General features: G+C 40.6%; 1 protein-coding gene across 1 annotated transcript in view; it reads left to right on the top strand.

Annotated features, from left to right (window-relative positions):
* The first annotated feature begins 5,380 nt into the window (after positions 1 to 5,380).
* agps (alkylglycerone phosphate synthase) overlaps positions 5,381 to 25,664 on the top strand; it is a 32,487-nt gene continuing 12,203 nt past the window's right edge. Inside the window, exons 1-14 of the mRNA XM_061723480.1 lie at positions 5,381 to 5,591; positions 11,798 to 11,887; positions 12,891 to 12,981; positions 13,099 to 13,219; positions 13,344 to 13,418; positions 14,484 to 14,555; positions 15,240 to 15,319; positions 16,926 to 17,006; positions 18,118 to 18,243; positions 18,493 to 18,601; positions 22,935 to 23,062; positions 23,651 to 23,702; positions 25,177 to 25,253; positions 25,363 to 25,475. Of these exons, the coding sequence (XP_061579464.1) occupies positions 5,413 to 5,591; positions 11,798 to 11,887; positions 12,891 to 12,981; positions 13,099 to 13,219; positions 13,344 to 13,418; positions 14,484 to 14,555; positions 15,240 to 15,319; positions 16,926 to 17,006; positions 18,118 to 18,243; positions 18,493 to 18,601; positions 22,935 to 23,062; positions 23,651 to 23,702; positions 25,177 to 25,253; positions 25,363 to 25,475 (1,394 nt within the window). The 5' untranslated portion in view covers positions 5,381 to 5,412. The remainder of the gene's footprint in view (positions 5,592 to 11,797; positions 11,888 to 12,890; positions 12,982 to 13,098; positions 13,220 to 13,343; positions 13,419 to 14,483; positions 14,556 to 15,239; positions 15,320 to 16,925; positions 17,007 to 18,117; positions 18,244 to 18,492; positions 18,602 to 22,934; positions 23,063 to 23,650; positions 23,703 to 25,176; positions 25,254 to 25,362; positions 25,476 to 25,664) is intronic.

Below are 25,664 nucleotides of genomic sequence, written 5' to 3'. Positions count from 1 at the left end.
ATAAAGTTTTTCTGAATCTGAAATCTGAATCTGAATCTGAATCTGAATAAAGGTATGTTGCGATTGTGGTGTTGGATAATGATGCACCTAGCCTCCACAGTTTTTTCTTGAGTCTTATTTATGTTCTGAAGGAGTCTCACTCCTTTTGATAATGTTGAGCTCATTGGTTCTTTCTATTTAAATGAGAATTAACCAAACTGTTGATTTGGCCACAGCTTTGGGTTTGTTTTTCTTTCTGTCCAGCTGAATGATGTTCCCCTTCACTCTTATTTAGGTTTCCTTGGACTTTTATATTTCTCCAGTCAAACAACTGCCTCATTCCAACTCGATATCTCACATCAGCTCAAAATTTTTTATATGCCACTGGCCATTTCATTTCTTTTCAGTCAAATGTTTTATAGTTTTGAGTCCTTGAAAAGGAAGTAAGCTACTTTATTCAAAATGCCTGTCATTCCTAAATGCCATATTGTCGTAACACCCCTGAAATGCTCAAAGTTGCCTCTATGATCACATCTGGATTGTTTGTTTTGCCTTGTTAAAGTATTTGAATGGTTTTGTAGACTAATATGTCACAGATGCTGCAGACAACTGTTAAAAGTGAACACCTACTGTGAATGGAGGTCTGTTAAAATGACTTTTCCCACAACATAGTTATGTTTTTGTTTGTTTTCTTTTAATCTAATTTTGTTAAGGATACATGTTTCTTTTTCGTCTGCAAATCTTCTGCTGGTAAATCCTTTCCCACCCCTAAATACTGTTTCCCCCTCCCCTCCTGCGTAAAAATACTTCTTGCTTTCAATGAACACGTGGACAGGTTAGGCGGCCCAGCATGCTTTGCCTTTATAGTAAACTTCTTTAAAAGACTTGGAAATTGGAAACCCAAAACTAAAAAAGAATGCTGTTGACTCTGACATAAAATGAAGATCCTGTCTTTAATCGATGACTGTAATCACTATGATCGATATATATATAGGTTATAGGCGTGTGTTGAAAAAAAAGTGGTTAAAAAGATACATTTAGTCTGGCACAAGTGGCAATGTATGAAATCTTCCCAGTGAAGTGGGGGCTTGCTGTGTCACTGCGTGAAATCACGCTGATTATGGTTCCGCGTTACACCGACGCAGAGCCTACGGCGTAGGGTAACGCGGCGACGCACACCGTACCTACGGCGTAGGCTCTGCGTCGATTCACGCGGAACCATAAACCAGGCTTTAAAAAGCCCTTTTTTTCCCTCCTGTGTCGTGCGCGCTCCTGAGCACGCGTTCACGTTTGGCAGCTCCACGTCGACATTCTTCCAGCTGCATATAGTGAACTGCAGCTCTGGGGGAAGAAAAAGGTAAAAGCGGCGGCAGTCACCTTCCGATCAGAGCGCAGATGGACATCAGCAATCACAATGAAAACAGCCATTTGCACTTTGAATTCATAGTCATGGCCTGCAACGTCCGCAACTCGCTTTCTGTTTTTTGCTTCTTCTTTTTTTTTTCCTCTTTTTTTTTTTTTTTCCAATGATCTAGACTATTTGCCCCTCGTGTTGGTTTTGCAGCTGGTCCCTTTTGCGTCTGCCTATATCAGGTACAGTATGACTTGCAGAACTTACCTTGTCTTTTACTTTATTGCCTTTCAATTAAACTCTTTTTGAAGAGTTTTGGATGATCGTGTCACTATTTGTTTTGCATTGTTGAAGTTGCTTGTCAGGTTCATTGCTGATAAACTGCTAAGTATCCAAACTGTCCTCAAATTCTTATAACGTAACCCTCCTGGAAATCAGCTGACCTTCTTTACTTTTCTTTTATCTCATATTTCCATGCTGTTTAGCAAATTGCTCAATCTCAAGGGGCCTGCTCAGTTCAGAAAGTTGTTAAAGCTCAACAGGTTGAATTGATATAAAGCATGCAGGGAAGTTTGGTCAATGCCAATAAAGATATCACCAAAACTATAAACTTAAAAAATGTCAGCTGATGGAGAGACTGATTAATCTGTTAACATATGCAACCAACCAGATGATCAAACTTGAGGAGGTAAGAACCTTTTGTGATTATATAGATGTTAGTTTTCCTTTACAATTAAGCATGGCACATACCAAAAACGATATTTAGTTAACAAATCCCCTTTTTTTTTTCTTTTTCTTTTTCTTTTTTGCAGGATGATAGAAAGCCTCTACCTGGCCTGTGTAACTTGAGAGAGGACTCACCACTCACCGTGCAGCTCTGTAGGCCCCGAAAGCACTCGGCTACATCTGGTTCTACAGTCTGGCTAGGCTTAGTTTTTCTTTCACGTTAGGTATTTAATTTAATACAGTTAACATGGCTGTCCTGTCCCCCCCCCCCTTCCCTTCCCTTCCCTTCCCTTCCCTGCTTTTTCTACCTGGCTGCAGGTTGACGGTGCACCTTGTCATAAGGAGGATAAGGTTCCACACAAGGACAAACCTGTGAGGTGGCACTGTGGCTCTCCAAATAAAGTTCTGTGATACACTTAGACTCTGATTGCCTGCAGTCAGTGCATTACAGAACTTTGTTTTGGGGGTTAATACTTTAACCTGTGGAAAATAAATCCTCAAACTTCGGGAGAGTTCAGTTCCTGGCATGATGTTTACAAATTGTTGAATCTGTAGTTTAATTTAATAAAGTTTCACTATGTTTAAGTGTGTGTCAGAGGCTCAGTCTTCTTTTTTTTTTTTTTCTTTCTTTCACCACTGTTAATTTGTGTTCAACCGTTGCCGATGTTGCTCACCAGTTACACATTGTCACCTTGTTAAACATAACTCAAGAGCAGCGCTGTGTGCCAGATGGAAGCTCTGCTGGTCAGGTGATTGCATGGAGGTAAGGTAAAAAGGTTAACAGTGTAGTCATATGGTTTCAAGTTACTTTGTTTAAGTGCCAAACCACAACTCTCACATTGTGCTACACTATAAAAACTCAGCTATATCATCATACTATTTATAATCATGAGGTGTAATGTCCTATTTCTATCATTTTACATTACCAAGAGTAAAAATGGTTCTGGCTTCCATTAGCAAATTTTGCAAATGCTTAAAATCTATGTATAACTTATATTGAATGATTCAACACACATCAAACAAGTGAGTGGTACCGTCTTTAAGTGCCTCTTGACAACTAAAACGTGAGTACATATAATAATATAACCTAAACACACAATGGAAGCGCTCGTGTGTTGCGAGGCATGCTGGGAAATACTGTAAATGGTGCCTTCAAAGACGTGTCGCCAGCTCAGTTTTATTGTTACGAAAACTAACCAGTTGTGTAATTATGCAAATTCTTTTTAAGTTTAGAAAGAAAAAAAAAACTTCAATCATGACACTTTAATTATGAACCCTCCCATAATTACAGACAAGAGTGCATTTCTCTCTTTGCCCTAACCTAAAAGTATGTAGACGACCATAATTTGAACCCATTATAAAAAGCATAAACAGATTATGAACCACATAACTCTTGTCTTTTTTTTCATTTCTTTTCTTATCTCTTTTTTTTTTTTTTGCTTTGCTCGGATGCAGGAACCACAGATCCCTTGGGGCCACTGGACCTGTGGTCTGTGGGGCTATACAGTTATCCTAATGTCAATGGAAATCAGAAACTCTTGCTTTAACTCAACATTGATACATTTTTGATCTTTTTCGTTTAAACTAAAGCTCAAATTAAAACATGCTCAACAATGCTCACATTTCTGACGGCTGTACCATTTTGACATTTGGGTAATACTGTTGATGCCATAACACTTCCCATTCCCCCACTCATCTTGCCGATGTGTAATAACGATAAGATACCACTTGTGAACTGGTTGTATTGTGACATTATTTTTTCATCTCTTTCCAAAGAAAACAAAACAAAAAAAAAAAGGTTGCTGTTTAATTGAAAGATCCTCCTGTTCGTTTGTCTGGTGCACCATAAGAAAACCAGTGAACAGAATCAAATGTTAATACAAGCTTTTATTATATCATGCACAATATTTTCCAGCCGGAGGTACACTTTTCTCAAACTACAGGGGTAGGAGAGAAAATGCAGACTCTGGTCATTGATCCAGTCATATTTATACTGAAAAAGGGAGGTGTTTTGTACGTTATAGGTGCGGATGTTGAACCTTATCTGTGGAGACATCTGTGGGGAAAGAAACCTAAACATGTCACACTTTCAGCCATATATATCCTGCTGATTGTTTCTTACTTGAGATACCTAAGATCACTAAAACTTTGAGAAAAACAGTATGGAACCTATCAGTTTTAAAACATCTGTTTCTCTTCTTTGTCTTCAACTAAAGAAGAACTCAGCTAAACAATCTAGTCATACAAACTGCGTTGAGAGTAACCATCATTGTAGAATCTTATAGAAAAACCCTTCAACCTGTTACTGTTTACTGAAGCGTACTCTTAAATTAAATACTTACCTGCTGTACTCTACTGTCCTTACTTTTAACAACTTGTGCTTTTTATTATTTTACCTCTTTTCTTATCATTTTATTTCATTTATTTGGTATTTAAGCATACTCTTAAATTAAATTCTCTCTGAAAACCGCAAATGAGATGTGTACCTGCGGTACTCTACTGCCCTTAATTTTCAGCAACTTGTGCTTTTTTATTATTTTACCTTCTTTTCTCATAATTTTATCTCATTATATTTGTTATTTACTGTTTAATTGTGTCTTGCCGCTTTCTTTTAATGTCAATGTAAAGCACTTTGAATCACCTTGTGTTGAATTGTGCTATATAAATAAACTTGTCTTGCCTTGAAAAAAAGATATAAAGAAACTTTTTCTCAAAATACAGTGGCGAATAAAAATGTAGATATATATAGATTTATTTAATATGTGTAGATATATAGATTAATATTATGGAAATAAACATTTAATATATATGTATGTATGTATAGGGATATATAGAGATATATTATACATACAGTATTTATGTATGGGTATATCTCTGTTAATATATATGGATATATAGTTATATGTTGATATGTTGATAAATGGATGTATATTCATGTTGATATATAGACTTATATTATGCTTTTTGTGTTCTATAAGTAAGATTCTCTTGCTATTTGGAAAAATGTATATAAGATTTAGGGTATAAGATATATATATGCAAATGCCTGTTTATATATATATATATATATATATATATATATATATATATATATATATATATATATATATATATATATATATTTGTACTTTATTTTCTTTTACTTTTTTGTATTGTTCTTTTTTAATATGCATATTCGAAATAAAGCTCAATAATAATAAAGATAATAAAAAACCTTTAAACAATTTCCTAAAAATCCTAACAACAAAGTGTCCATTTGTGCGGGCGTGAGCAGCCACATTTCCCGCGGCCGTGAACGCACCGCGCTGACCTCTGACAGCGTCTCGCTGCCTTGCCTTCACAAACACGGAAGCAGCATGGCGTCCGGCGGCTCTGGCGGCCAGATGACAGCCAAGCACAGGCTGAGCGTGATCGCCGGCCACCTCCAGAGACCGGGGACCGGGGACGGGGACGCGGCCGTCCGAGCCGCGGAGTGCAGAGCCCCGGAGGGCCCGGCAGATGTGTCGGAGGAGAGGACGGCGGTGCCCCGGAGGAGGTACAAGGCTGGGATGGAGCGCTGTTAAACATCACCAGAGAAATAATCAGAGCCCGGAGACTCAAAACGCACTTGCGAATCTCCCCATCTTTGTCAAAAAACGTGAATTAAACTGGTGAAACGTAGAGAAAAGCCGGTGTTTTTTCCAAGGCGACAGAGCAGCCATTCATTTGCTCCATAGTGGGTGCGGCTAAGAGGCGGATGTGGCCAACTTTGTCAAAGTTATCTTTTTAGATACCGTGTAATTGAGCTCAAAAGACATTTTTCTTTTGCCATTGAGGTTGTAAAAGCCTACCACGTTAAAAAACAACCATCCGTTTTACTAGTTGGTCGTGTTGTCCCTAATTAAAATCGTGACTCTCATTTAGCATTTTAATTTCCCATATCTTTAATCTCTTCTACACGATTTTGAAGTTGTTTTGTTTTTATTTTCTGGTGAGTGGACTGTATTTATTAAACCCGGTGTGAATTTTAGGGGGAGCTCTGTATCATTATCATTTAGCAGCCGTGCCATGTAGAGGAATAAGGCATTTTAATTAAATTCCGTCTACTGTTATTGCAGCTTAACAGTGAAACTTCTGTCTCCCCTGCTGATCTGATTGGCCAGAACAAGTGGTGGCCTGACTTTCGACCTATCACCAGCTCCTCCTTCTGAAGAAATGTCACCACAATGTGCTGACATCTAGTGTCGGCCTGATAAAACAGCAGCAACTCCCACAATGAGCACCCAAAACTGTGCATTTAGTCCTGGTGGATTCATTCTTGTCATGACAAGTATGAGGCTGTTAAGGTTGTTAAATAATGTGCCTTGTAGTCTAATGCAGTGTTTCCCAACCCTGGTCCTCGAGGCACCCCTATCCTGCATGTTTTAGATGTTTCCCTGCTTCAGCACACCGTGATACAAGTGGCTGTGTCATCAACAGAAGTGTCAAGACCTTGATGACAAGCTAATTAGGACCATTAATTGGAATCAGGTGTGATGATGAAGGGAAACATCTAAAACAGGGTTCGGCAACCCAAAATGTTGAAAGAGCCATATTGGACCAAAAACACAAAAAACAAATACGTCTGGAGCCGCAAAAAATGAAAAGTCTTGTATAAGCCTTAGAATGAAGGCAACACATGCTGCATTTTTCTATATTAGTTATAACTGGGGGAAGATTTTTTTTTCATTATGCACTTCGAGAAAAAGTCGAAATTTCGAGAAAAAAAAGTTGAAATGTCGAGATTAATGTTGAAGTACAATTTCGAGAAAAAAGTCAAAATGTCGAGGAAATAGTCAAAATTTCATGAAAAAAGTCAAAATGTCGAGAAAAAAGTCGAAGTGTCGAGATTAAAAAGGAAAGGAAAAGGGAAGAAAAAAAGAAGAAAAAAGGAAAAAAGGAAAAAAAGAAGAAAAAAAGAAAAGAAAAAGAGAAAAAAAAAATAAAAAAAGAGAAAAAAGTAAAAAAAAAGAGAAAAAAATAAGAAAAAAAGGAAAAAAAAAGGTCAAACATTTTTGAAAAAGCTCCAGGGAGCCACTAGGGCGGCGCTAAAGAGCCGCATGCGGCTCTGGAGCCACGGGTTGCCGACCCCTGATCTAAAACATGCAGGATAGGGGTGCCTCGAGGACTAGGGTTGGGAAACACTGGTCTAATGATAACTTCAAGATCCACCAAATGTACTTTCTCAGTTGAGCTTCTTTGCATTTTTATCGACACTCTCAGTGTCACAATCCTTAGGTATGCACACCTTTATGTTGTGGGTTGCTTCTTGCTTCAAGCAAGAATCTTGATTTGCAGGTTGTGTGGAGAATTTAATGGTCAACATTTTTGCTTTTGTCTTGCATACTTCCTGCACCTCAACCGTTGTTGATTCAGTGGTAATGTATGTTATCAACATACATTTCACTAATTTTATTAAAAAGATGGACCATGGGAAATAGGGTTCTGGAATTAGCAGAGGATGCATTTTACAAGTAACCTTTATCACTTAGATTTTTAGTAGAATATAATTCACCCTGTAACATACAGGACTGTCTCATAAAATTAGAATATTGTGATTTTCTGTAATGCAATTACAAAAACAAAAATGTCATACATTCAGGATTCATTACAAATCAACTGAAATATTGCAAGCCTTTTATTATTTTAATATTGCTGATCATGGTTTACAGCTTAAGAAAACTCAAATATCCTATCTCAAAAAATTAGAATATTCTGGGAATCTTAATCTTAAACTGTAAACCATAATCAGCAATATTACAATAATAAAAGGCTTGCAATATTTCAGTGATTTGTAATGAATCTAGAATGTATGACATTTTTGTTTTTTTAATTGCCTCACCTCACCTCATCTTCTCCCGCTTTATCCGTTCCCGGGTCGCGGGGGCAGCAGCCTCAGCAGAGATGCCCAGACTTCCTTCACCCCAGACATTTCCTCCAGCTCTTCCTCCAGCTCTTCCGGGGGGAGTCCGAGGCGTTCCCAGGCCAGCCAAGAGACATAGTCTCTCCAGCGTGTCCTGGGTCTTCCCCGGGGTCTCCTCCCGGTGGGACATGCCTGGAACACCTCCCTAGGGAGGCGTCCAGGAGGCATCCGGTACAGATGCCCAAGCCACCTCAGCTGACTCCTCTCAATGTGGAGGAGTAGCAGCTTGACTCCGAGCTCCTCCCGGGTGACCGAACTTCTCACCCTATCTCTAAGGGAGCGTCCAGCCACCCTGTGGAGGAAACTCATCTCGGCCACTTGTATCCGCGATCTTGTCCTTTCGGTCACTACCCAAAGTTCATGACCATAGGTGAGGGTAGGAGTGTAGATTGACCGGTAAATCGAGAGCTTCGCCTTTCGACTCAGCTCTTTCTTCACCACGACGGTCCAGTACATCGACCGCATAACTGCGGACGCTGCACCGATCCGTCTGTCAATCTCACGCTCCATTGTTCCCTCACTCGTGAACAAGATCCCGAGATACTTGAACTCCTCCACCTGAGGCAGGACTTCTCCACCCACCCGGAGAAGGCATGCCACCCTTTTCCGATGGAGAACCATGGCCTCGGTCTTGGAGGTGCTGATTCTCATCCCTGCCGCGTCGCACTCGGCCGCAAACCGCCCCAGCACATGCTGGAGGTCCCGGTCTGATGAAGCCAACAACATCATCTGCAAAAAGCAGAGATGAAATCCTGAGGTCCCCAGACCGGATCCCCTCCGGCCCCTGGCTGCGCCTAGAAATCCTGTCCATAAAAATTATGAACAGGACCGGTGACAAAGGGCAGCCCTGCCGGAGTCCAACATGCACCGGGAACAAGTCTGACTTACTGCCGGCAATGCGAACCAGACTCCTGCTCCGATCATACAGAGACCGGACAGCCCTTAGTAGAGGGCCCCGGACTCCATACTCACTGAGCCCCCCCCACAGAATGGCACGAGGGACACGGTCAAATGCCTTCTCCAGATCCACAAAACACATGTAGACTGGTTGGGCAAATTCCCATGAACCCTCGAGCACCCTGCGGAGGGTATAGAGCTGGTCCAGTGTTCCACGACCGGGACGAAAACCGCATTGTTCCTCCTGAATCCGAGGTTTAACTATCGGCCGTATTCTCCTCTCCAGTACCCTGGCGTAGACTTTCCCCGGGAGGCTGAGAAGTGTGATCCCCCTGTAGTTTGAACACACTCTCCGGTCCCCCTTTTTAAAAAGAGGGACCACCACCCCGGTTTGCCACCCCAGCGGTACTGTCCCCTTCCTCCATGCAATGTCGCAGAGGCGTGTCAACCAAGACAGCCCTACGACATCCAGAGACTTGAGGTACTCAGGGCGGATCTCATCCACCGCCAGTGCCCTGCCACCGAGGAGCTTACGAACCACCTCAGTGACCTCGGCTTGGGTGATGGATGAGCACATCCCTGAGTCTACACTCTCTGCTTCCTCAGTGGAAGGCATGTCAGTCGGGTTGAGGAGATCCTCGAAGTATTCCTTCCACCGTCCGACAAAGTCCCCAGTCGAGGTCAACAGCTCCCCACCAGCACCATAAATGGTGCCGGCAGAGTACTGCTTCACCCTTCTGAGGCGGCGAACGGTCCGCCAGAATTTCCTCGAGGCCGACCGAAAGTCTTCCTCCATGGCCTCCCCGAACTCCTCCCAGACCCGAGTTTTTGCCTCCAAGACTGCCCGAGCCGCGGCTCGCTTGGCCTGCCGGTACCCCTCTACTGCGTTGAGTCCCACCGGCCAACATAGCCCGGTAGGACTCCTTCTTCAGTCTGACGGCATCCTGTACTTCCGGTAATGCAATTTTTTAATTGCATTACAGAAAATAAAGAACTTTATCACAATATTCAAATTTTCTGAGGCAGTCCTGTATGCTTTCCAGCCAGTTTGTTAAGCACACCTGGCTAAAACTGTATAAAACTACTATACCAAGTATACTAAGAGATGATATTTTTGCAACACTACGGATCACATGTCTTCATTGTGGGTCACAGTTGGAAGTTGAATGACATCATCATCAAATTCTGCAGATGTATTTTAAACTTTAAAAATATCCATCTATGGTTTCAGCTACCCCTAATAGGTTGTAGTTTTTGCATATGGCATAAAGATATGTTTATTAGATTTTTATGGCAGTTAAGCATTTAAAGCTGCCCTAGCAATATTTTGAGTTTCTTTTTTTAAAGTCATTATTTATTTGTACCTCACAAAAAAACAAAACATACATATTTTATGACTTTAAAATAGGAAAGCTCCATTTGTTCACATTCATTTATGTTGTATCCAGTCAAGTCATGCCAACTTGATTTATACGCCCTAAAATGATTAATCACTCATTTTCCTCACTCTCCATTCAACACCTGGCATCCTCCCTGCTTGGACCAGATATTGCTTAATAAGAAACTTGGGAGGTTAAAAGTTTTGGAAATTAATTTCAGGAAGAACATCAGTGGATGGATCTCAATTTCAGGACGGACAGAAATGCGTGTGTGTGTAGTTTGAACTGAAGGCAAGGGGGAAACAAATCATCGAGGGTTAATGTTATGCCTTTTAAACAGAACTTTGTTAATGGTCTGAACATATTTGTTGGTATTGCGATGTCTTGCTTGTGTTGTTCTTTCGGATGCAAGTCGCTTTGGATAAAAGCGGTAAATGGCAGTAATAGTAGTGATAGTAGTATTAGTAGTAGTAGTAACTCTAGTGGGACGCTTGAGCTGTTCCCATTGACCAAACCCAATGACAGCTTCAATGCAATGCTCATGCTTAATTAACACATTTTAAGCATGATTCAATATGTTCACTTTCATTTATAATATTTTTTTAAAGTTTCAATTTAGCTGTATAAATCTTTATTCCACTAGTATTCCATCCCCACTGACTGATGAGTTTGAGCCGTCTTTGTTCAGCACATCTAAAGACAATGAAGCATTATCTTTGGTGGTGAATATATTGAAATTCCAGATCTTCTTTGCATTGCAAGCACAGATATGTTGGGAACACCTTATGGTACAAAGATTAATCTTGTTCCTCTCTGCAGAGAAGAATAGAATTAGTATTTTGCTGCATTTTTAAGTGAATGTCAAAGTTATTATCTAAAGATTGTAGTTTAGCACACCAATTTGGGCCTATTCATCAAAGGCCAAGGGCTATTTAGACTGAATAAAAAGACCTGAAATTTGCAATAATTGTGAAATAGTTTAGGTATTAGATGCAAAAAGCTCGGGCTGTCCCCTTTACGCACGTGTTGTTTGACTGCATCGCTTCTGCATTGCTGTATGAGCAGTTCGCTTGCAGTTCTGTGTGCAAAGCATTTTGATTTGACAGGCACCTTGGGAGTAATGTAGGTGTGCCTGGCTGCAGCCTACTTTACTGTCAATTTGCCAGCTGAGAGCCAGTCCCTCCTTATACAAACGGAAGCGAAAGAACTTGAATGCTTCAATAAAATCTGGACCATTTTGCTTTTTCTCTCACTCACATTCCAGAACTTTGTCCAGATTTTTAAATGATCGAAATAAAGATTCCGACAATCAGAAATTATTTCACTTTTCCGCGCCAGAAAGTGCGTGATAGAAAGGCCAGCACACCCTCAGAGGGACAGTGGTTGCAAAATAAGAATATACCATGTCGTGAAACACAGAAACAACCTTCACCTGCAGTTTTGTAAGTTCTGCCGATATTTTGTGTGTACATTTATGATTGCGAGTTGTTTTCCTAACCTGTGCCAATATTTATTTTTCCTCAGGCAAGAGATTATGAAGTGGAATGGCTGGGGATACAGTGATTCAAGATTTCTCTTTAATAAGAAAGGCCAAGCAGAATTTACTGGCAAAAGGTAACACGGACAATCACACACACTGCTCTTCAACATTTCTCACTTATGAGCAAAAAAAGATATTTACTGCCTACAGTCTACTTGTGTGAGCCTGTAATGAAGTTGTGCATTGATCTCCGTCACATTCCCTACCTTGAATCCAGCCTTTGAGATGAAGCTCGGGCTCCTTCCTACACTCACAACAATGTGGTGCTTCTGCCACCTAGTGTTTGGCATTTAAACTGCTCATTGTCATTTGAGAAGGTCACCCGTTGTGATTTCCAGCCTTCCCCCAAACTCTGTTCCTCATTAACAGGAACTGTTTTGCATTCTGTTCAGAAATGGATCATTTTCCGGTGGGTGAAAAGATTAATTCACAGAATATTGGAGACATAGTTTTCCTGGCTGCAGTAAAAACAAAGCAATGGCCCTCAATTTTATTTCAGTTTAAAACAGAAACAGTGTTTACACCTTCCCTTTTGTCTGACACAGACCCAGAAGAGGTGGAAACGGTTTTTGCTTCTTTCTTTTTCTTGTTGTAACACTTTTGCTTTTGAAAATGAAATAGCCAACCCTGGATATTGGGTAATGAGCTAAACCGGAGGTTGCATATCAATCTGTTTCCTCCTGCTAAAGCACTTGCCACAAACTCCTCTGTACCTTCCAAACTAATAACCAACGTGAGTTTTACATAACCAGCAATGTTCTGGTTACTAGCTGATTTTCTGCTCCACTGTGAAATAGTGTGTTGTTTTTTTTCCTTCCTACTTTCATTAATATAAAGTGTATGTTTAAACAAAGACAGCAGTTCCTCTTTGGCTGCCAGCAACATCACTGCTGCTCTTCCTGTCTGATAATCTCTCTGTTCTTATTAGATACAGATCTGGTTTTCAAAATAAAACTGCCCAGTCAATTATTTTGATATTTTCAATTTCTAAATATTTCCCTTTTCCAAATGCTGGATCTGACTTTGGTAAATGCATTTATGTTTACATTACTAAATGTCCTCCTGTCCCGAATCCAGGTATAGATTAAGTGGTATGATCATCCCAGGACTCAAAGATTGGTTTGAGAGCACATTTGGTGCCAGTCTGCAGCATAAAACTCCACCTACTGTGAGTGCAGTTTTCTTTTTTCTTTTTCATCATGTCTTGAATGAGAGCAGACAGTATTGATTATATATGTTTCTAATAGTTGTATTTATTTCTTTGTATATTTTATCTTTTTTTCAGTCCAACCTGAATAGCAGTAATGTGCAGCCTGCCACTGTAAACGAGGCCTTCGTGGAGGAAATGAAATCAACCGGTATTCCCTTCTCTCAGGACACAGAAGACCGCGTGTTTCGTGGCCATGGTAAGTGAAAATAAATGAATACCTTATAATTGAACAATAGTTTTAAACACAGGCATGATCCTGCTGTGTTTAGCATTTATTTGTGGAGTGATTGTTTGTGATGAACGCATTGATTTTCTTTCAGGCCACTGCTTACATGAGATCTTTGCTCTGAGAGAGGGGAAAATTGGCCGCGTTCCAGATATGGTGGTATGGCCAAGTGAGTACAGACGATGTGCTGTCGGTTTGATCCATTTAATTCCCAACACACACGCATACGCTCCACCCCTCCACTCCGGAAACCAGTCTGTTTTCCTCCTCCCACGTACCATCACTTATCTTCCAACTGGCTCAGGTGATTTAAAGGGTTAATCTCTGCAGAGGAAGGGATATTAATATGTATGAGTGGAAGCTTAATAAGAAGCGTCAGGGGGAGGATGGTTGACACCCAATCCTCCACAGTCTGGCCTCGCGCTGTACACCTATGAGTTATGGTTCCGAGATTGGTTTTCTCTTGTTATGGCTGGCACTATTTTATCATGCAAATGAGTGCAGACTGATGGTTGAAACTTGATTAGCAACCTCCCAAATGAGCCGCAAATCACAGAGAAACTGTAAGCATATTCTCATCCATGCTGGCACCAAATTTTTACTTTTACAACCCTGCAAATACACTTATTTACCATGTGTCTAATAAACATTTCACATCTGTAATTTGCATTCCTCAGTTGCTTTTTTTCTCAGCAAGCCGCGTATTTAAGTGGATATTTCGGTGGTTTGTGTTGTAATCCACGGCCCAAAGCTGTATATTTAATTGGATATATAAAAAAAATCACAAGATACAAGTATCACTCTCACTGCCTGTTAAAGCACTCGAGGCAAGTGGAGCACATCCATATGGGTGGGTAATGCGGCTCTTCCCACTGGTTCACCTTTCCTGTCTTAATGGGCACAGGCTTAGTGATTGGTTAAAATACAGATGTATTGATCCATCACATCCCACCCAGGAGAGTGGAGCTTCATGCAGTCTGACTCCGCCTGAGAAAGGCCCCGGGCAAAATCAGAAGATCCCCGTCCACTCGGCTGCTCCCCCTGCTTTAAGGACGCTGGCTGGATACAATAAACTAGTCTTTGGCTTTATTATACACACACATTCTGTCATTTACTTCTACTTTACTACGTCTGCTGTTTAAAAATGTGCAGATGCTCATACTTGATGATAAAACAAACCATTTAATTTTTGATGGCCAATATTAAAAATTGTAATTTTCTTTTTTTGTTCCAGACTGTCACAATGACGTAGTAAAAATTGTGGAGCTGGCGAGTAAACACAATGTTTGTTTGATACCATACGGAGGTAAGTGATGGAGTCAAAGGCTTTGATCAAACCATTTTACTTCAACGTTCAATATACATAAAAAAAACAGCATTTTACCATTTAATAAACCCGATTTAAAGGTTTATTATTATTTATCTTTTTATTTTTTTTTACATTAAAAAAATGTATATATATGTATGTATCTAACAATATCGTGGTCTTGGTTTTTTTTTTCTTTTTTTTTGTAATTTTTATATATTTTTTCCCCTCCTACATTACCCATCAATATAATTTCAGGGAACCAACTGGACTGCCGCTCTAAGAACTAATAATCCTATTTTTTGAATGTCATCAATAATGTTATTTATACTGTAAATCCTGCAGCCTTCTTCACTTCAAACCTTTTTCCCCCTTCCAAATTGATATTTTTATGTTAAACTATATATATTTTTTTGTTATAAATAGGTTTATTTTAGCGGATAAAACCAAATGTAAAAAGTCCAGTGGAGTCACTTGGTGTAATCATAAACTCCTTTGTAACTCCCACATTTATGACTTGTTGACCTGTCGGAGAGCAGAAGTGGACGTTCCAATTAAACTTTGCTTTTGTGGATCAGCGGCCTGAACTGAGCCGTGATTAGCTCCTTCTGTGCTTCTATTTCTGTGACATGTCAACATTTCTAAGAAAAGGGTTCTGTGGTAGCAGTTGTGTTGCTCTTACAGGTGGGACGAGTGTCTCCAGTGCTTTAGAGTGTCCTCAAGAGGAAACTCGCTCCATCGTCTCCTTGGATACCTCACAGATGGTATGTTAACATGTTCGGAATAATTACAGGTGTCGGTGGGTGTGAAACTAAACCACATTGCAGTCAGATATGTTTTATTAATTACTGTTGATGTGTGATGTAAAAAGTCTTTTTTAATGACTCCATACTGTCTGAGAAAGTGTTTTACTGGTTTTCATTTGGTGTGAGTATTGAGGTGAAGTGAGATTGATAAATCATGAAATCAGGGAATAACGCAACACTACGGTGAAAGAGATAAGACCAGCTCCAGCTTCAAGCAGCAGATGTAATCCTCTTTACTTCGTCATTTTGGTTTGAATGATGGTTTCATATTTGGTGCATCTGTTCAGAAATATCATCCCTGACATGAGATAAGTATTTTCATCAAATCGGATTAGGAGATTATTCAATGCTAAACTTAATATTAGATATCAATGCTAAACTTAAAACTGCAAATAATTTCTTTTTAACATTTTGTGTTGGTTCAAGTGGGTTTATTAAATAATTTAAAGGGGCTCAGTTGGTAACTTTCTCCACATAAACGGAGAATATGTAACAGGTTTTAACAGCGATGGCCTTTACACATAAAATGTTCTTTTTTTGTACATTCTTTGCCACTCTTTCCCCCCAAATATGGTTAATTTAGAGTAATTTTATGGTTGATTTAGAGTACTTTTATTGCAAAATTGTCATCTGTTTTATCAAACAGTGATTGCACCACATTTGGCTGTTTCACCCGGAAATAAAAGATATTTCAGGACATTTATTTTAGCTCTGAATAACTTTTAATTCTTTGCCTTTCTCCTTTAAGAAATCGTCACAGCAGAGCATCGTTTAGTGAGGATTAGTCCCCGTTTATCCGGGATTGAGTCTGGCGCTATGAGAATACTAACTGACCCTTTAGTGGATGGGTTAGCGCTTAGCAACAGCAGCTGCTATAATTTTATGTTGCTTGACTTCCATAATGCACAGAGGCTTTAATTTCTGCCGGTTAGAATGACCGTATTAACTAAACTCAAAGTCCCGTTACGTTTCCCTGGTTGGAATATAAAGTAGTAACCGCGTTACTGGAACCCTTTGATCCAGGCTCAAATGGAGGCGATACACCCACCGGTCATTGAGTTTGGTGCCATGGACATCAGTGACCAGTTTTCTGTGTCAGGGGTCAGAGGTGAGGTGGTTCCACTGGAAACACATGAAAGTTGCAATGTGATAGGAGCATAAAGTTTATTACCTCTGTGGGATAATTGATGGTGGGTGTGACAGGACCTCTTGCAGGTACGAGCAGGCCATGTGCCCGATAAACTAAACAAGATTCATATATTTGGAGTTGGATCTTAACCTCTAGGAAGTTATCTCTGTCCCGTAAGCACCACTGGATGCAACCAATGTTTATGTGAGGAAACAAAAAAGAAACATTACTGCTGCTGTAAGAATACTGCTCAGGGACTATCTCTGTTTCAGCTGTCAAGTGGAGCGTCTGAGATATTTGAAGTCTACGTAACAGATAACAGTGATGCTGCACAGATGAATCGGGCAGCTTCAGATAAAATCTTTCTCTCCCTTTTAAAAAGCTAAAGCTTTTAATTTACCGTGATGCTGACGTACTCAATGATGTCTGTTACAGAACCGCATCCTGTGGATTGATGAGAAAAATTTAACTGCGCGTGTGGAGGCTGGCATCATTGGTCAGGATCTGGAGAGGCTGGTGAGCACGGACCATACATTTAGCATTCATTTACAAAAATGAGCTGATGTTAGTGCAAACTGCCAGCGATCAAGCTGTGCAAAAAAAAATCCTGCGCCGGTAGTTAACGCTCAGTCACCTTGGTACTCTTTGCTCAGTCGATGTAACAGGGTTTGGAAAGGAGTTTGAGACATGGGTAGAGTGCTGAAGGGGGGAGATTAGAGAGTGAGACGGCGGTCATGAGCAGATGGCACCATCAAGCTAATTCAGAAAAATGGAGAGGGAGCGGACGTTTGATGTAGAGGAATGTGTGAGCTGCATCTTAAGCAGACTCCACCTCTGCATTTAGACTGGGCAGAGTTGATGGAGCAGATGGGGCTGCATTATAAACTGCCTTCCAGAGGAGTGTGTGATAAACCGAGACCTGACATACCCTTGCACTTCTGGGAGGGGGGAGGTATTGTTCTTGTGCTTTAAGGTCTTTATTATTATTACTGTAAAATTTTCTGCCAAAAGCTACAGTCTTTCAGAAATTAGACTGCGTTGGGAAGAATTTATGGTCTCCTGTGCTTCTGTCTCGGGGCGTAAGAGAGGATGCATCTGATGACAAAGACATCAAAGTATTTCTTGCAAAACAGATATCCATTAATATGAAAAAATAGAAATAATTCTCTTATTTCTTTCATTGCTTTTTGCTCATATTCTGACATAAAAGGTTTAAGCAAGTCAGCTGGAAGTTGTAACGCGAGCCCATAAAAAGTTGAAGTCATTATTTTGCATATATGGGTGCTACAGTCGGGCTTATATTTGACGCTAACAACTACTGGACTGGTCCCCACTCAAGGCCATTTTGTTCTCAGTTTATTTTAGGCCGTTGTAAAAGCTGGAGAGCCATAAAACCTCCAGTTTCTACGTCGCAGTATAACCAGAGCAGTGAAACTCAGCAGCAGCAGAGCTGCAATTATTTCTTTTTTTCGCCCCTTTTGCTTTCTCTTTCTTTTTTTACTTGTTATTAAAACATTCTTGTGGGTTTACAACATCAAGGGTTTTCAAACGTTTTTGGTTCTTTCTCTTTTTTTTTTCTTTTTTAAACCACCACAACAAACTCATGCTGTCTTTCCTTTTATCCCAGCTTAATGAGAGCGGTTACTGTACAGGCCATGAGCCCGACTCCATGGAGTTCAGCTCCCTGGGGGGCTGGGTAGCAACCAGAGCATCAGGGATGAAGAAGAACATCTATGGCAACATTGAAGACCTGGTGAGGCCCCACACACCCCCCCACCTCGTCCTTTTTACCTTCCTGCTTGTTTGATCCACACAAGTTACTCTGCAATAATTAGAGAGAAAATTATTAAAAGTTTTGTGGACTTTGTTCTTAGTTTTAACAGGAGCAGAGTTATAAAATGCACAAATGAGGCATGTTATTTCTCAAATAACACAACCTTTTTGAGTGTCTAAGAAGAAGGAATGTGACTGTTTATTGTGTTGATGTGTTCCCGCTGAATAGGTCGTCCACATAAAGATGATTACCCCACAAGGTGTGATTGAAAAGAGTTGTCAGGGGCCACGCATGTCCACGGGGCCAGACATTCACCACTTCATCCTGGGCTCAGAAGGTTTGCTCATTCTCCCATCTCAGTCCACCACAGCAGTGTCTCCCAACCTGGGGTCCGGGCCCCCCTGGGGGGGCACCAGAGATCTCTGGGGGGTGCGCGAAACTTTGTCTGCTTTGAATTTATGCAGTTGTAAAAATTATATTTGCGAATGAGTCATTCATAAGACATTGTTAGGAATAATTTATGAATGTCTTGAATATTTTTTGTGTTTTTTATACACTGGTGACAAACACAGGAAATGATTTCATTCCTTATTATTATATCATTACACAACATTTAATCTACTCCGACAGGTTGTTAAAGGAAAAATGTTAAAAAATGTTGGTCTCATATTAAAAGAGACATCTTTCAGAAATATTTTTATGTCCTTTTATGTCCTTTTGTGCGTATTTTATACATTGGTGACATTGGAGAAAAACGAAGTCATATGTATACAGAGTAAACCAAGGAGAAATGTATCAAAAAAACATAATTAATGTTCATTTTTTCAATTAAAGACTATTTTGGTGCTAGTACGTATGGGTCGGGGGGCCTGGCTGGTCTTAGAGTAGGAGGGGGCTGCAAGGAAAAAAGGTTGGGAACCACTGCGCCACAGCATGCATGCACGTTTGCATGTAAACTCAAGGGTTGCTTTTTTTTTTTTTTACGGGTATCTGCGAGGTTGTTGCGATTAAAAACGCCAACACCAGGGCAGTTCTCAGGCCTCGCACTTATTACACATTAACTAGCTTTGGTTGAAAAGCGATCTGGAGGGTTGTTGGTGGGGAACCGGCACGCGTTCGCTGCACACCATCTGCAGTGGCCTGTCCTTGTGAATGCCCAGCGAGATGCCGCCATATGCCAGCTTTCCCTTACGTAACGGGGGAGTTGAACGAGTCCTGGCATCGCTGTTAAACAGCTGTGTATACAAACTTTGTCCTGGCCCTACAAAGACCAGCAATCTGCTGCCTGGCTGGACCCGGGATTGTAGCAGAAGTTTCAGTTTGTGCCCACCGGATGTAATTTTACTGTCGTGTGCAAAATCAAACTTATTTTAAGAAATCGGGTGTTTCTTGTTTCATTTCTTGTTAGGTTAGTTAAGCTTTATGAGGGGTGGCGTCTTGGCTGTGCAGGTCAACTGTGAGCTGTACTACTTCAGGTTCTTTATTGTAGTCAGTTCGCCCCAACTGAGATGTAATCTGAGCCTCATAGTTTGTGCTGCACATGCAATTAGCAATATTTTTTTATCATGCTGTAAAGATTCTCCCCAAATTTGTAACTTTTATAGTTCACATGGCTTCACTTACAGCAGTTCAGCTATGTGTTTGTCTTGTAGGCCGAACAACGGGGCCAGTTCATAGCCAACCCTTTTGATGAATTAGCATCCAGTTTAGGTTCATAATTTGGTAAAACTGCAATTTCAGCATTATGGCTCCATTATGGTTTAAAACCTAACAAGAACCATTGTTAACCTGAAAGGGGTTTTTACAGTTTATATTCCGAGCCCTTTCATTACTACTGAAACAACAACAACAATAGATACATTTTCATATTTTACAACAAGGTGGATTAATTAATCCTCTTCTACTGAACGGTATAGAGAGGGAACCGCCAACGTAATTACTCTATTTAATGTCAAGAGAAGCATTTCACAGATTCACAGATGCAACGATGTTAAGTTTGTAAAAACAAGAACATTTGCCGTCTCAGATTCTTCAAAACACAGAGTTACTGAAATAAATAATCTGTCGTTTGTGTCTCACAAGACTATGAAATTGATTTGAAACTTATTTTAAATATTAACAGATTTTATAGCAACATATGATGAATTAGTCCAGCATGAGAATATCCACACTTCTATATATTTTAAAGCAGTTTCTGCCAAGTGTTCTGGATTTCCAAAATCAGAGCAGTGACAAAGAATAAGTTTAAAAATCCAGGTTATTTAAATAAAGATGGGCTTGCTGCTGGGGTTGTTGCACAAAGAGGGGACAGAGCCACATACTCTTCTGGGAGGGCTAACATTGGAACGAGGAGGTCGCCCCACCACATGTTCTCATTAACATTATCTCCCTCGTCAGTCTGAGCATCCCACCACACCGAAAAACGGCACTTCAAAACCCCAAACTACGCCCTGCATGTTAAAGAAAGTGCATCCATTTAATCAGAAATGACTGTGAAACCTCAGGCTTCTCCGTCTCTGCACAGCGACGGGGGTCCACCTATCTATCTCTTTGACCTTGTAGTCGCCTGAATGCAAAGTAGGTGTTCCCTCTAGTCTCAACTGGTAAAGAGAGACTGGGGTTCCTGTTTTTAAACTCTTTTCTGCTGCAGATAATGCCACCGACTATTGCTTTTCAGACAAGGATCCTGTAGTGGCTTCCCAGCGGTCCGTTTTTCTGTACAGAGCTTATTTTTGGACAGAAAATTCTAGTTGGGAAATTTGGAAACAGTGATTTTTTTTTTTTTTTAAATCTTCACTCTGTTACCCTACAACTTCTCTCCACCTCTCTTAATGTGATTGATTGATTAATTCAGTCATTTTCCGAGCACATTTATCCTGGTCAGGATCACAGGGGGGGCTGGGGACGGTCCCAGCTGCCGTAGGGCGAGCAGTGGGACACGCTTTGGACAGGAGTCTAATAAAGAGCCGCTTTCCATCAACCTTTCCTTAAATCCCAATCATCTGCTCGTTCAGGGTATCCAGGGAGGAGGAGCTTTTTCAGGGCGACGCCCCCCGTTTTCCACTGGTCAGTGTAGAGCAACACGTCACACGGAGAGCTCATTAAAAGCCGAACGGGCCGGTGAAGCCTTCCACTGGACAACTGCATTGTTCATGTGGGATGAATCTATAAATCAGCGTGATCTGTAACGGGAAATGCCTCCGGAGGAAAGAGAAATGTTTGATTCAGCTGGACATTTCAGCTGAATATTTTGGTTTCTTAAATGTTATAAGAGCTCATCAGTTTTTGTCACAACAATTTCAGTTTTAAGTTATTTTTTATTTTTATTTTTTTTTAAAAAAGGAACAGATTCTCATATTTAAGAACGCTAGAATCAGTCAGTGGTAACATGACCAACGAGGATTATTTTCAGTTCATTAATCCATCATCTACATCTGATTTAAGTTGCAGAGGGTCATGATGGGGCCACAGGCTGTCCCATATTTGCTGTCCATCACAGGGTGAATGCTCACACTCACAAGTAGGGCCAGTTCAACTGACATAAATGCCCTTTATAGGCCTACTGCTTTTCTATCTTTCACACGTGTATTAGACAGGAAGATTTTTTTCTCAGATGCTTTTGATTACTGGAAATAAACCAAATTACCATGAAATTACTGCTTTCTCTGCTGCATATTGAGGATGGTGCCCCAGACTCTCTGTAAAATTGGTTATTTTGCATATGTATCAAGACTAAATGTATCTTAAAATACCAACAATATTGAAAATGGTGCAAATCAATACAAGGTCTTGCAGAGAAAAAATGTGAGGCAGCAAATGTTCCCTGCACCCCAACGCTCTCATTATGAATCAACATGACAATTAGCTGCAATATTCGCACGTGGGCGGCTCATTTGGACATTAATCAGACTATTTATTTGGATAATAATAAAGAAAGCTTCGCATAAAAGCTGGTCTGTCTGATCTGGGCATTTATGTTCTCACAAGCAGCTGCTCCAGAGCTGCAGTTCATATGTGTATAAACGGCTTCGCTGGTACACGAGTCACATGGAGGTGTGTGATGGGAGCTGAAAGACACTAAATATTTGCCTATACCAAGTACATAAACATCAGTAATTCATCCAGTATTAGTGTACAAATAAACACCACCAGGCTGCACCAGATAGTTCCTGGATGAAGGTGAAATGAAGAATAAAAGGTTCTAATCGCACAAAAAAAAAAACACACATGGTGTCTTAGCTGATGCCAAAACTGCTCTCTTCACAGTTTTAGAGGACATTTGCGGTAGAAGGACGAGTTCAAACTTTGATTTCAGACAAGCGGTGCAACTCCTTCAGCAGCAGCCACTCAAGGTTTCCAGTATTCAGGGTCATAAAGTCAGCCAGAGGTTTCCTTGTACCTCCGCCGGTTGCTGCCGTTGGCCTCGCTGCCTTTGAAAGGGCCTCGCTGCCTTTGAAAGTGCCCTGCTTTATTTTCTCCTGCTTTTTACACTAATAAATCTTGATTGTCCCCCAGTGCGTGCTGGGAAAACCAGATCTACTGTGAAATATGAGACAAAGGTCACCCACTTAACCCCCAGGACATGTACCAGAGCCCTGTAAAATGCTCTGGGAACTTGCATACTTATTTATGTTCCACTCAAAAAAAAATCTTTTTGTGGTTTTCCACAGGAACGCTGGGTGTGATTACAGAGGTAACAATGAAGATTCGTCCCATGCCAGAATATCAGAAATACGGCTCTGTGGTGTTCCCCAGTTTCGAGCAGGGAGTTGCCTGTCTTCGAGAGGTTGCCAAGCAGGTACGATGTTCGTCGTTCCTTTAACACACTGAGTTTTTTTGTTTTGTTTTGGTATCGTTTTATTTCCACCTCACAGCCTTTAAACCTCGTGGTAGATCGCCAGCTTTTCCAGCATGCGATTTCACGTTTAAATGTGTAATTTGTATAGAACTAAAACCTAAAGCTGTCCAGTTAAACCAATAACCACCACTCTTGCAGCAGTCAGGAGAGCTGTGCTCAGACTCCAATCCTCAGGGATACTGCAGTATTAATATATTACAGAAAGTTTTGTTTTTTTTATTTATAAAACTGCAGTCATCCGATCGTTTCATATTCAATGTAAGCCGTGAATTAGCAGATTTTCTCTCGGTTTATCACTTAAAAGCTCGGATAAACAAATCACTTTTATTTTTTAGAGGCTTTTGAACACCCCTTGTTTGCATGTCAAAAGGATGTTTCCATATTTTTTTTTATGCATTACAAAGAAAACATACTTATGAAAAATTAAGTTAATGCAAGTGACTTTGGCTCGATACCGTCATCGTTATAATTCTGCTGTTGCATAGAAATGTGGATTTTTCACTAACACGAACCTTTTTTCCCCCCCAGAGGTGCGCTCCAGCATCTATACGGCTCATGGATAATGAACAGTTCAAATTTGGTAAGTCCTGTTAGATCATTCAGAACATATCCCAGCTCGTCAACGCTGACGTCACCTCTTTGGCTGAAAATAACTCTGTCTCTAGTGAAAAAATACTTTATCATGACTAATCATTTTAGAAACTGGACTTTATTTATTGAGTTGTTCTCCTTAGTAGTGAGGACTGATTGTAACCTTAGTCCTTAATTAGGGAGCAACATAAAAGCACATGGCAGCCTTTACTCAACAGTAAAATTATCCTTTTTTTTTTTTATTTTAGAAATGTGATCAGTCTTTCACTCGTCAGCTTCTTGGTGCGTTTCATTTAAAGAGTTCCAACGGTGCTGCTGCAGTTATGCCATTTTCTGCAGCAGCAAGGGTTAGATTTGACTATTATTACTGCAATGGAGCAGCTACACACACGCACACACACACACACACACACATGCATACACAAAGACTACAGGCACAATGAGAAATAACCCTGGCTAAAATGAAGTAGTTGTTACCTTGAACTTTTGTGATGATGTTTTTTTCTTTTTTGAGGTCTAGTGGCATGCATCTGGCATTGCTGGAGATCTCTGTAAAGTTCCCCTGTCTCCGGGGATCTCATTATCTCTCCCGCATTTCCACTTTTCACAGAGTAGGCACTTCGTAGCATTAAGTAGGAAAGATGTGCTATTTTTTTTTTCTTTAAAAAAAAATAAATAAAATTCTACCTAAAACTCATGTCTCTCTGTTACCTCCTTTGTTTTATCAGTAGTTTGTTTTTATTTTTTGAGCATGCCTGCGATTGATTATGTTTGTCTTCATAGATGAAATGTTGTTCTAAGAAACAGCGTATGTTAAAAATGCAGGGAAACAAAAGTGACTAACAAATCTCTGAAAGGAGATTTGTGAAGAAAGATTAAGGCAGGTGTAGGCGTCATTTTGTCTCTGTGGATTTTGAGTGTTTAATTAACAACTTTGATGGCGGTGAAAAACCTTTAAGACCTGCAATCAAATTTTTGGAAAAGAAACAAATAGGACACTAAGTGATGAAGGGACTCCGGTAGGAGGGGGAGGGGATAAATGAACTGTTAAGTCTCGACGACATCACCCATGACTTCCACACTGTGATTGATAACCATCCCACTGGCCCCAGCCCCTCATTTTCGCTTGTCCACAGGCGATTTTTGTGAGCCCAATCAGGAATAAATCAAAAAAGTAAGGGTGAGGAAGACGGATATCACCGCGTCAACCCCACTTCCCTTTGGAAACACTCTGATTTATAGTCGCTGTCAGTGGCAGTCACTGGCCACTTGAAAAGTTATTCAAATGTTACCATTTATATTTCCTTCTTTTGTTTGAAACCCCCAAATCAATTCGACTCTGCTGGCCTCTCGGATGCTAGAGGATGCAGGCAGAAGTACGTGTGGAAAAAACAACACCGATTCCTGAGCTCCACTTCTCTTTGAACAAATAAAGATAACTTGTTTATGTGCTATTTTCTCAGGTCACGCCCTGAAGCCTCAAGTATCGTCATTATTCACGTCATTTCTGGAGGGGCTGAAGAAGTTGTATATCACTAAGGTAAAAAAGAAACAGTCCAAATATTGTTTCACCGTAATTAGAAGTGAAGAGCGCCACTTTCTTGCCATAGGTGTTTTTTTTTCCTCTGAAAACTGTAGTTGATTTTCAGTTCAAAGGGTTTGACCCGAACCGCTTGTGCGTGGCCACCCTGCTGTTCGAGGGAGACCGTGAGAAGGTCCTGCAGCACGAGAAGCAAGTCTATGACATCGCCGCTAAATTTGGGTGAGAGCAATTCATCTTTTTCCCCCGTTCTTACAACCAACACACACACCTAAGGTTTGATCGGCCACTGAGTAGTAGTCTCAGTGTGGATTGATGGATTGCCGGTGCGAGCCCAGTTGTCACACCACCTGTCAAGTGTGTTTTGGGGCGTTGATAGGAGGGCGCGGTCCTTTTTCTGGACGGCACGGG

Source organism: Cololabis saira, chromosome 6, assembly GCF_033807715.1.
Source record: "Cololabis saira isolate AMF1-May2022 chromosome 6, fColSai1.1, whole genome shotgun sequence".
NCBI classification, from domain to species: domain Eukaryota; kingdom Metazoa; phylum Chordata; class Actinopteri; order Beloniformes; family Belonidae; genus Cololabis; species Cololabis saira.
Note: the sequence above shows the minus strand (reverse complement) of the source record. Positions and strands in the feature narration are given on the sequence as shown.